The sequence below is a fragment of the Dendrobates tinctorius genome, unplaced genomic scaffold (assembly GCF_039654945.1).
Source record: "Dendrobates tinctorius isolate UK_male_01 unplaced genomic scaffold, ASM3965494v1 ptg000079l, whole genome shotgun sequence".
In the NCBI taxonomy this organism is placed as follows: domain Eukaryota; kingdom Metazoa; phylum Chordata; class Amphibia; order Anura; family Dendrobatidae; genus Dendrobates; species Dendrobates tinctorius.
In genome coordinates, this window is record NW_027361747.1 from 10,478,391 (window position 1) to 10,490,853 (window position 12,463).

The window sequence follows — 12,463 nt, forward strand, 5'->3', positions numbered from 1 at the left end:
AGTTGCTGAGCTGTGTATAACCCCGTCCACACCACATTGCATAGTGACAGAGCGGCTAGTCAGTGGTGGTGAGGTGGACAGGTGACAGGTAGTGATAATCTCCTGCTGATAAAACACTGATTGCACTGAAACAGAAAAACACAGCCTAGTAAATGACACATCCCTGTAATCAGATGCTCTTCCTCTACAACATGGTGCTCTCAGATTACAAAGCAAAAGACAGGTTCATAAATAAAAGGTAATTTCCTCCCAGCAGCGGGGCTCGAACTGGGTGCTGCCAATGCTAATGTTTGTTGTTGGTTTTTTTGGCTGACATACGATCTGACAACCAGAAGAGCGAGCGTTTTGCTCATTCACTGGGTGATTGCCGCCATAATATACAGTGACAGATAATCAGGAACAAGAGTCCAACACACACTTGTTTGCCAACCAGCTAATACTGTAGATACTCATCACCCCAACCCCATTTTCCGGTTTGTTTGTTTTTTCATTTTCATCTTGCCTTCTTCCCGAAGGCACAACCTCTTTATTTTTCTATCAATATGGCCATGTGAGGGCTTGTTTTTTTTACAGGATGAGTGGCACTTTTAAACACACCATTGACTACCATATAATGAACTGGAAAACGGGGAAAAAAATCCAAGTGCAGTGAAATTGTAAAAAAAAAAAAATTAAAATTCACATTTTTTTTTAATCATGTTTACTTAGGGTATGTGCCGACGATCCAGAACTAGCAGAGTTTTGGACACAACGTACGGTATAATATTTGCTGCATCCAAAGCGCTGCCGTCTATTGAACACAGGTGAATCCGCATGTGATCACTGAACCGTGCAGATTCACGCCGTCCAATACATTCTATGGGCGAAATGTACTCTTACTCAGAATGCTAAAACTGAGCTAAGAATAAGATTCTCCAGATCATTATGCGCTCTTAGATACCAAACATGTACATGGATAAGTGGGAAAAGAAATCCACTTTCCGAGACCTGTAGCGTCTCCATTTTTCAGGATCTGGGGCAGGTGAGGACTTCTTTTTTGCGCACCGAGATGTCATTTTTATCAATACCATTTTGAGATTGATACAATAACGGTAGATGAAAACATCACATTTTATTGCTATGTTACAGCGACGCAATCCTTGACGTGGATGACGCAGCTCGCTGTGAGATATCGCGCCTGCGCAGTCAAACGGTCTCGCACGTGCACAGTGTGCTTTGCCCAACTGCGGCAAAGCCGAAAAGCAGATGTGCGCACGAGCAAGAAACCATTTGATTGCGCAGGCGCGATATCTCACCGCAAGCTGCGTCATCCACGTCAAGGACTGTGTGCAGCAGCCGAGGAGAGTGGTGGAGTGAGAAAACCGAACCAATGCCCGTCAGACCGGATGGGACCCTATTCGTATACATCGCAGGAGAAATAAAAAAGGTTTTTATGGGTGATACATGGGGAGTCAGGAGGTAACGTAACTATTTAGGGAACGCATAGCTGACACTGAATAAAATATATTTAGCAGGACAGAAAGTGGTGACAAGTTCCCTTTAAAGACTTGGAGACTTGAAGAGCAAACTTCTGATCTCTTGTGCTACACATAGCAGAGTTGAAGACCATTTATGTGCAGCAGGAATGCTCATCTGCTGTGAATGCCGGCTATGGGGCGACGCTCATAGCAGATCTGCAATGACAAGCGTGGGGGGTCCCCTGCAACCCTCCGGTAATCATGCCAACCCATTGGCGCCGGTGTGCGAAGTTAGTCGCCATGATCATGTTAAATGCCGCTGTCAAAGATTGACAGGGGCATTTAACATGTTAATGGCTGCAGGTGGATCGCGATTCCACCCTCGGCTGTTAGGGGCACATCACAGTTGATCAGCTGCAGTGGCGTATCCAGGGGGGGGGCAGCCGGGGCAGTTGCCCCGGGCGCAGCCAGCAGGGGGGCGCAGTCGGGCCGCCTAATGCAGCAGTCCGCAGTGTCTCCCCCCCGGCGGCTGCGCTCTGCCGCCCCCCATCCTGTGAGCCGGCTGTTCTCTGTGACGGCTGTCAAGCTGACAGCCGACGCAGAGAAGGAGGCCGCGCCGGCTCCCAGGCAGCAATTGTACTGGCGTCTATACAGACGCCTGTACAATTAGCTCTGACCGCCGGGTCAGAGCGACGTCAGCAGCGTGATCATGTCATGTGATCACGCTGCTGACGTCACTCCCCGGCGCCCAGAGCAAACGCTGGTGGTAAGTGTGCTCCTCTGTGGAGCTGAAGAACCACCGAAGATGGGGGGGTGTTAATGAGTAGGGGGGTTATTGAGTGGGGATGGGGGTTAATGAGTCGGGGGGTTAATGAGTGGGGGTTAAAGTGTGGGGGGTTAATAAGTGGAGATGGGGTTTAATGTGGGGATGGGTGTTAATGAGTGGGGGGTTATTGAGTGGAGATGGGGGTTAATGTGGGGATGGGGGTTAAAGTGAGGGGGTTAATGTGGAGATGGGGGTTAATGAGTGGAGATGGGGTTTAATGTGGGGATGGGTGTTAATGAGTGGGGGGTTATTGAGTGGAGATGGGGGTTAATGTGGGGATGGGGGTTAAAGTGAGGGGGTTAATGTGGAGATGGGGGTTAATGAGTGGGGGGGTTAATGAGTGAAGATGGGGGTTAATGAGTGGAGATGGGGTTTAATGTGGGGATGGGTGTTAATGAGTGGGGGTTATTGAGTGGAGATGGGGGTTAATGTGGGGATGGGGGTTAAAGTGAGGGGGTTAATGTGGAGATGGGGGTTAATGAGTGGGGGGGTTAATGAGTGAAGATGGGGGTTAATGAGTGGGGGGTTAATGAGTGGAGATGGGGGTTAATGTGGGGATGGGGTTAATGAGTGGGGGGTTATTGAGTGGAGATGGGGGTTAATGTGGAGATGGGGGTTAATGAGTGGAGATGGGGGTTAATGAGTAGAGATGGGGGTTAAAGTGTGGGGGTTAAAGTATGGGGGTTAATGAGTGGGGCGTTAATGAGTGGCAATGGGGGTTAATGTGTGGATGGGGGTTAATGTGTGGATGGGGGTTAATGTGTGGATGGGGGTTAATGTGTGGATGGGGGTTAATGTATGGGGTTTAATGAGTGGAGATGGGTTAATTAGTGGGGATGGGGGTTAATGAGTGGGGGTACATAATGTGTGGGGGGATTTGTGAGTAGGGACAAGGGATTATTGAGTGGGGATGGGGGATACTTAATGTGTGGGGGGATTTGGAGTGGGGATGGGGGGTACTTAATGTGTGTGGTGGATTTGGAGTGGGGATGGTATTTAACGTGTGTGGGGAGATTTGAGGACACAAAATGAAGAGTATGTATGAGGGCATATATGAGGAAGCAGTATGGGGGATGGGTGCAGACAGTAAGGGGTGCGAACGGATGAATTTATGTGGGCAGACACAGTATGGGGAGTCGAGGATATGTGTGAGCAGACAGTATAGAGAGTGAGGGGGTAAATACAGTGCCTACAAGTAGTATTCAACCCCCTGCAGATTTAGCAGGTTTACACATTCGGGATTAACTTGGCATTGTGACATTTGGACTGTAGATCAGCCTGGAAGTGTGAAATGCACTGCAGCAAAAAAGAATGTTATTTCTTTGTTTAATTTTTTTTTAAATTGTGAAAAGTTTATTCAGAGGGTCATTTATTATTCAACCCCTCAAACCACCAGAATTCTGTTTGGTTCCTCTAAAGTATTAAGAAGTATTTCAGGCACAAAGAACAATGAGCTTCACATGTTTGGATTAATTATCTCTTTTTCCAGCCTTTTCTGACTATTTAAGACCCTCCCCAAACTTGTGAACAGCACTCATACATGGTCAACATGGGAAAGACAAAGGAGCATTCCAAGGCCATCAGAGACAAGATCATGGAGGATCACAAGGCTGGCAAGGGGTACAAAACCCTTTCCAAGGAGTTGGGCCTACCTGTCTCCACTGTTGGGAGCATCATCCGGAAGTGGAAGGCTTATGGAACTACTGTTAGCCTTCCACGGCCTGGACAGCCTTTGAAAGTTTCCTCCCGTGCCGAGGCCAGGCTTGTCCGAAGAGTCAAGGCTAACCCAAGGACAACAAGGAAGGAGCTCCGGGAAGATCTCATGGCAGTGGGGACATTGGTTTCAGTCAATACCATAAGTAACGTACTCCACCGCAATGGTCTCCGTTCCAGACGAGCCCGTAAGGTACCTTTACTTTCAAAGCGTCATGTCAAGGCTCGTCTACAGTTTGCTCATGATCACTTGAGACAGACTGGTTCAAGGTTCTCTGGTCTGATGAGACCAAGATCGAGATCTTTGGTGCCAACCACACACGTGACGTTTGGAGACTGGATGGCACTGCATACGACCCCAAGAATACCATCCCTACAGTCAAGCATGGTGGTGACAGCATCATGCTGTGGGGCTGTTTCTCAGCAAAGGGGCCTGGCCATCTGGTCCGCATCCATGGGAAGATGGATAGCACGGCCTACCTGGAGATTCTGGCCAAGAACCTCCGCTCCTCCATCAAGGATCTTAAGATGGGTCGTCATTTCATCTTTCAACAAGACAACGACCCAAAGCACACAGCCAAGAAAACCAAGGCCTGGTTCAAGAGGCAAAAAATCAAGGTGTTGGAGTGGCCTAGTCAGTCTCCTGACCTTAACCCAATTGAAAACTTGTGGAAGGAGCTCAAGATTAAAGTCCACATGAGACACCCAAAGAACCTAGATAACTTGGAGAAGATCTGCATGGAGGAGTGGGCCAAGATAACTCCAGAGACCTGTGCCGGCCAGATCAGGTCTTATAAAAGACGATTATTAGCTGTAATTGCAAACAAGGGTTATTCCACAAAATATTAAACCTAGGGGTTGAATAATAATTGACCCACACTTTTATGTTTAAAATTTAACTGAGCAACATAACTTTTTGGTTTGTAAGATTTAGGCATCTGTTAATAAATCCTGCTCTTGTGTGAAGTTTGAAGGCTCTAACTTATTTGCATCTTATCAAACCTGCTAAATCTGCAGGGGGTTGAATACTACTTGTAGGCACTGTATATGAGGAGACAGTATGGTGAACAGGAGGATGATAGAGGAGACAGTATGAGGAGGGAGGGGAATAGTGTGAGGAGACAGTATATTGCAGACATTTTTATTTAGGAGCATTATAATGACACTTCTATCTTTAAGGGCGTCGTGTGGAGATTTGCTGCAGAAGACCGGAGAAGATGGAAGTCTGCTGAGACGAGATGTGGATGAGAAAACTCATCATGGGGTCTGGACAAGAAGAAGAAAAGGAGAACGACTGCAGAGACGACGTCATCTATAAGGTACCTGGATGTAAATATTATTAGTGATACTGACTAATTCTCATGTTTTTATTTGTTAGGAACATTACAGGGGTTGTCCAGGTTTGTGCTGAGTCTGCAGACATTCTATGTGACTGCAGACTTCAGAATTCTCACAGTGCTCACTGAACACTGTCAGGATTCTCTCATGCCGGTAATTTACATACATACGGTCACATGCTGACTAGACATGTGTGGCCTCACTCAATGAAAATGAACAGAGCGAGGCCGGGCACATCTAGTCGGAATGTGGCCAGAAGTATACAAATCACATACTTGTGCTGACATGACTGTACATCGGCAAGGGAGAATCCTAAAAGTGTGCAGCGCATTCGTTGTGAGAATTCAGAAGCTGCAATGTCAGGACTCCGCTCTGCAGGTTGCCGTAGTCATCACATGGACACTTCACTCATATGCGATTTTCATAGATATGGTCTTGTGACAACGAGCTTCTCTTCCTGCTTTCAGTTTTTTACTGAACATTGAGAGCATTAGGGAGAGCAGCTCGTGGGTACATGGCTAAGTGTGCAAGTCACATATGTACTTTTTTTTTTTTTGGGGGGGGGGGGGGGGTGCCGAACCAAATTCTTGCCCCGGGTGCCAGAAAGCCTAGATACGCCTCTGATCAGCTGTCATGTGCTGGAAAAGATGCATGCTTAGTGCTGGAGCCTGCATCAAAGGGGGAGTCACGACATATACACTCACTGGCCACTTTATTAGGTACACCTGTCCAACTGTGTGTTAAGACTTAATTTCTAATCAGCCAATCACATGGCGGCAACTCAGTGCATTTAGGCATGTAGACATGGTCAAGACAATCTCCTGCAGTTCAAACCGAGCATCAGTATGGGGAAGAAAGGTGATTTGAGTGCCTTTGAACGTGGCATGATTGTTGGTGCCAGAAGGGCTGGTCTGAGAATTTCAGAAACTGCTGATCTACTGGGATTTTCACGCACAACCATCTCTAGGGTTTACAGAGAATGGTCCGAAAAAGAAAAAAAATCCAGTGAGCGGCAGTTCTGTGGCCGGAAATGCCATGTTGATGCCAGAGGTCAGAGGAGAATGGGCAGACTGGTTCGAGCTGATAGAAAGGCAACAGTGACTCAAATTGCCACCCGTTACAACCAAGGTAGGCAGAAGAGCATCTCTGAACGCACAGTGCATCGAACTTTGAGGCAGATGGGGTACAGCAGCAGAAGACCACACTGGGTACCACTCCTCTCAGCTAAGAACAGGAAACTGAGGCTACAATTTGCACAAGCTCATCGAAATTGGACAGTAGAAGATTGGAAAAACGTTGCCTGGTCTGATGAGTCTCGATTTCTGCTGCGACATTCGGATGGTAGGGTCAGAATTTGGCGTAAACAACATGAAAGCATGGATCCATCCTACCTTGTATCAACGGTTCAGGCTGGTGGTGGTGGTGTCATGGTGTGGGGAATTTTTTCTGGGCACTCTTTGGGCCCCTTGGTACCAATTGAGCATCGTTGCAACGCCACAGCCTACCTGAGTATTGTTGCTGACCATGTCCATCCCTTTATGACCACAATGTACCCAACATCTGATGGCTACTTTCAGCAGGATAATGCGCCATGTCATAAAGCTCGAATCATCTCAGATTGGTTTCTTGAACATGACAATGAGTTTACTGTACTCAAATGGCCTCCTCAGTCACCAGATCTCAATCCAATAGAGCATCTTTGGGATGTGGTGGAACGGGAGATTCGCATCAGGGATGTGCAGCCGACAAATCTGCGCCAACTGTGTGATGCCATCATGTCAATATGGTCCAAAATCTCTGAGGAATGCTTCCAGCACCTTGTTGAATCTCTGCCACGAAGAATTGAGGCAGTTCTGAAGGCAAAAGGGGGTCCAACCCCTTACTAGCATGGTGTACCTAATAAAGTGGCCAGTGAGTGTATATATATATATACACACACACGTCATAGGTTGTGAAGGGCTTTTAAGCTCCAATACAGGCGCACAATAAACCTACCTGGCTGGGCTGAAGCAATGACAAACCGTACAGGCAAGTGACCGCTGCAGACAATCACTGTCCTATGTGGTGAGAGCCCACTGAGAACAGTAATAGGCTGTGGTAGTCACATAGGTCCAGCTAATGTGTCTGAGGGGAGTCATGAATTATTACCCAATGAGTTGAGTAATGCCCCCTTTAGTAAAGTCCATAAGGATCCATATGGAATAAAAAAGGCCCACACATCTCTAGAATGAGAACACAACATTGTAACATGATGCTTGTCACAGCTGACACTCTGCTACAATGTATCCAGTCTAAGCAACTTTACATGAACCAAACAGTAGAGGTGAAGGCTATAAATCTGGAGTGTGGGGAGCGTCACTGCAGTCATGTGTGGACTAGATACATTGGAGCAAACCTTGTGAGAAATATTTAGGCTCTCTTTTCATCATCTGAATGTAAACAGATGTGTGTCCATTTACTGACAGCAAACATAAATGAAAAGGAAACGAAACAGAATGTCTGTATTTATATAGTGCCGACATATTCCGCAGCGCTGCACTGTTTGGCAGTAAAGGCCGTCCCTCTGCGAATCCCCAGTCATCCATAAGTGCACCCAAGATGAGGGACTTCAGCGATACCCTGATGGGTGATTATCGTTACTAAGGTATTGGTGATAAATGGACGGTCACTTATGTTATACCAGACAGCTGTATTAGTGATCACTGCACGGACTCCTAAGGAGTTAAACCACCTTCCAAACCTAAAAAGTGCTGGCGCGGCCTCCTGTGCACGGGACACGTGAATGTCACCTCATTGTTATTGGTGAAAGACAAAGCGCTCGGCTGCAATCCGCGCTGCCCAGCACAGCACCCATATTGTTGGCTAAGCACGCCTGGAAAGCCGGGAGACATCACTTTTTGTGTTGTGGAGGCAGACTCGCTGCCATAGAATTCAGCTGACTGCACGCTTCCCCTCGGATCTGCCGCGATAATCACAATACAGATCACATTCATACAGCGCCAATACACTGGGCAGCAATACATCCCAACATACTAATACCGGGGGAGCCGGAAGATGCCAGACCCCGACCGGCTGAGAACAGCCTGCAGCGAGCAGCGATGGAGCAGTCCTCTAGAATTGACTGTTCTGGTGATCTTTGGAAAGGGGGTGCGTTACCGCACATGGATCCCTGTGACCACATCACAGCCGCCCCTACAGACACAGAGCCCTGTACCCTACGTCATTACAAGACCAAAGCATCGTCACAAGGCAACGGCTGCGCTCATTCCACAGCGTCATGGGAGCATCGCCGGACCTCATAGTCGGGCCACGGTCACACAGTCAGTATTTGTAAGCCAAAACCAGGAGAGGAACAATCAGAGGAAAAGTAGAAGGCAAAGTTCACACTTTTCACCCACTGACTTGAATGGGTGGTGAAAAAGCGCCCCAAAACTCAGGTATCAGGTTTTGCTGCATTTTTTGTGCCAAAACCTGATTCTATGGGAAAGGACTTTTTTTTTTTCCAACACTAAACTTTATCAGCATGCACAAGAGACAAATCTCGCACGCCAAAACCGCCGCAAAAAACATTGCGGGAAAAAAAAAAAAAAAAAACTATTTTTCTGCAGCTTCTTTCCTGCCAAGAAATCAGGTTTTGCTGCAGAAAAAAAAAAAAAAAAAAACCCTCCAACTGTTGGGTGCGAACGGCTGCCATACAATACCCCGACATGGCATTCTGACTGGGGGCCGCGGACCCCTGACCTGCCATCAGTGTGGGGGGATTACGCTAGGTTCGCTGGACGAATTCTGAGACTGTCAAAAATGACAAGCTTTGCAAATAAAAAAATCCTTTTTTTTGTTACTTTTCCTGCAGCAGTTAAGAGTTTTGGCAAAGTGTCCTTTAAAAAAAAATTTAATAAAAAATCCCCAAGTGTTTTTTTTTTCTACCGTTTTTGTAGGGTGTGATGTGTGCACGCTGCCATTCTGCTGGGTGCTTGGAGTGGAAACTCCATGAGAGCAGCAAGAAGACTCCGCACCCACCTTCCATAACAGCCCAGGCTGGGGCTCCACCAGGGGAACCAGCGCTACACAACATGGAGGCGCCATACTGATAGGAATGACATATCCTACACAACCAGCAAAGCCGCACACAATCCGCGTCCTGCCCGCCCTCCCCAGTGCAGCCCCCGGCCGACTGCAGGCAGAGCGCGCGGTACTCCGCCGCCAGCACGGAGCATTAACCCCTCGCCTCCTGCTCTGGCAGCGTTGCCCCCGGCTGATGGGGCGGAAGGTGACCTGTACTCACAGCTGCTGCTCCATGACTTCAGCAGAGACTTTATACTGATCTCGAAGAACACGGAGTCCTGGAGGCTCAGCATCATGTCTCCGGGGGTCGCGTCCGCCGCCTGTCAGCTCCGGTGCTGCGGCTTCATTACATGCAGCGCCAGTGACGCACGGAGGCGGGAGAAGCGCAGCTCGCAGCAGGACGGGCACAGACGGGGCGGCAGGACCGGGGGTCACTCAAGTTTTGTGCCGGGATGATGTCAAGGACGTGATGTCACCCGGCGGCCGGCATGGCCCTGCAGCGGGGAGAGAACAGCCGCTGTCCTGGCACCGTCCGCGGCTCCTGCAGAATGTGAGGAGCTCATGTATCTCCCCCCAGCTGCCGCCTCACACTCCCTCCACACCCGCCACTGACCGAGGCCTGTGTCCTCCAGGACGGGAGGGGGACGGCATGGACGCGGGGGCTGCACCGGCGCTCAGCGGCTCTGCCAGAGACTAATGTGAGGGCAGAGGGAAGACGCCCCCGACAGGACAGAGAGAGCCCCCCCCACCGCCCCCCAGGACAGGGCAGAGAGCCCCCCCACCGCCCCCCAGACAGGGCAGAGAGCCCCCCACCGCCCCCCAGACAGGGCAGAGAGCCCCCCAGACAGGGCAGAGAGCCCCCCAGACAGGGCAGAGAGCCCCCCACCGCCCTCAGATCAGGCAAAGAGCACCCCCCCAGAGCCCCCTGACCGACCACAGCCCCACTGGACAGAGAGCCCCCCCGGCAGGACAGAGGGCCCCCACCGCCCCTCCAACAGGGCAGAGAGCCCCCGCTCCCAGACAGGACAGAGAGCCCCCCCCCCGCTCCCAGACAGGACAGAGCCCCTGCCGCCAACCAACAGGACAGAGAGACCCCCACTGATCACAGATCGGGCAAAGAGCCTCCACCACCCCCCAACAGGGCAGAGAGCCCCCGCCGCCACCCGACAGGGCAGATAGACCCTCACCACCCACAAATCGGGCAGAGAGCCCCCGCCGTCCCCCGAAAGGACAGAGCCCCCGCCGCCCACAGATCGGGCCGAGAGCTCCCGCCGCCACACGACAGGACAGAGCCCCCGCCTCCACCCGACAGGACAGAGAGCCCCCACCGTCCCCCAAAAGAACAGAGAGCCACCGCTGCCATCTGACAGGACAGAGGGCGCCCCTCCGACAGGACAGAGGGCCCCCCACCGCCCCTCCAACAGGGCAGAGAGACCCCCTCCGACAGGGCAGAGAGACCCCCACCGCCCACAGATCGGGCAGAGAGCCCCCGCCGCCACCCGACAGGACAGAGAGCCTCCACCCGACAGGACAGAGAGCCCCCGCCGTCCCCCGAAAGGACAGAGAGCCCCCACCGTACCCCCGAAAGGACAGAGAGCCTGTCAGTAGGATCAATCTTGCTAAGCCCTCCTAATGAGCATGTAGGTCATAGCAAGTTGAATAATATAATTTTATTTCTATAGCGCTGACATATTCCGCAGCACTTTACATTTCAGAGGGGACTTGTACAGACGATAGACATTACAGCATAACAATAATCACATAGATCATAACAGATACCAAGAGGAATGAGGGCCCTGCTTACAATCTATAAATTGAAACTGTGATAACTGCAATCTAGTCTTATTCCAGAGAAATCCATGTTTGTTTTAATATGTAAATCAGCTGTTAAGATCTACGAGCCGAACATAGATCTCCAGCGTTATCAGTGTGAGACTTGTAATGACTGACAGTCTGATCTCACTGCAGAGCTGTGTGTGATTACAAGTGACAGTACAGTAGAGCTGAGCTTTGTCACATTACCAGCAGATCTGAAGCTGCAGCTCTCCTCTTCTGCTGTCAGCTCAGCTGCAGAGCTGCTCATGACTACAACTTACACTTCTTTAGCGATCATCTCACACAGCCAGTGTGGGGTAAGGGGCAGTGCAGCTGAGCTGACAGCATTAGAACATCTGCAGCTGTAGATGGGTTTGTAAGGAGACAAAGATCAGCTATGAGTGTGATCATAACTGTCAGTCATTACATGTCTCACACTGGCAATGCTTCCTTTCATTTACATTAATCTCTGGAGGCAGATTCTCCGGGAGATCTATGTCCGGCCCATAGATCCTAAAAGCTCATTAACACATAAGAAAAACATGGCATTCTCTGGAATAAGGAATGGGATCATATATCCAGGTACCATATTATTCAGTTTCCTATGACCTACATGCCCACATAGACTGTTTAGGGGGGCTGATGATTATACTGACAGATTCCTTTTAAGGCTAAATGACAATATTTGCTGCACAACAGCAATTTTCAGAAAAGTCACGCAACAAAATTATCTGTGCAACCTGTCTGTGCCTTGAGGTTGTGCAACTGAGCTCGGATTTTGCTATAAAATAGTCAATCTGCTACAATAGCCCATGGCAAACGAGTCGCTAGCTACAGAAAATCCAGTTTATTTGAAAACATCTGTGACTATGGCAGGTCATAATGCGACACTGCAGGAAATCACTAGCTGAGGAGTCTGGCCCCAGCCTAGCAGGAAGCAGAGCACTGATGCATGCTGCCCGAACCACAGGCAGGATGAATCACACACTGGATCCATCATTTCCACCAGGTATGTTTTACTGTGAGACGCAAACCGATCCGCTCTGTCCAACCTGCGACTAAACAGAATAGACTTTACCCGACGGACACCACATATCGCCACCGTGTCCAGTTACAGCCGCATGAATTCAGCATACATGGCGCTGTTCTTTGCCCTTCTACCGTCCTCCATAGTGAATAGTGACAATGCCTGGAATCTAACAATACATCATGTACTGGGATCCATGTGACAGGAAGTAATTGACCAGTT

At 49.5% G+C, this 12,463-nt stretch overlaps 1 protein-coding gene across 22 annotated transcripts in view; it reads right to left on the reverse strand.

Moving 5' to 3' along the window:
- Positions 1-12,463, reverse strand: part of FRYL (FRY like transcription coactivator) — a 387,434-nt gene that overhangs the window by 275,134 nt on the left and 99,837 nt on the right. For 2 of the 22 annotated variants that reach the window (XM_073583496.1, XM_073583494.1), the window contains exon 1: positions 9,620-9,996. The exons of 19 other annotated variants lie outside the window; for them this stretch is intronic. In XM_073583496.1, the coding sequence (XP_073439597.1) occupies positions 9,620-9,695 (76 nt within the window). In that variant the 5' untranslated portion in view covers positions 9,696-9,996. Of the gene's footprint in view, positions 1-9,619; positions 9,997-12,463 lie in introns of those variants that run through there. One more of the 22 variants, XM_073583511.1, reaches the window with a different exon arrangement.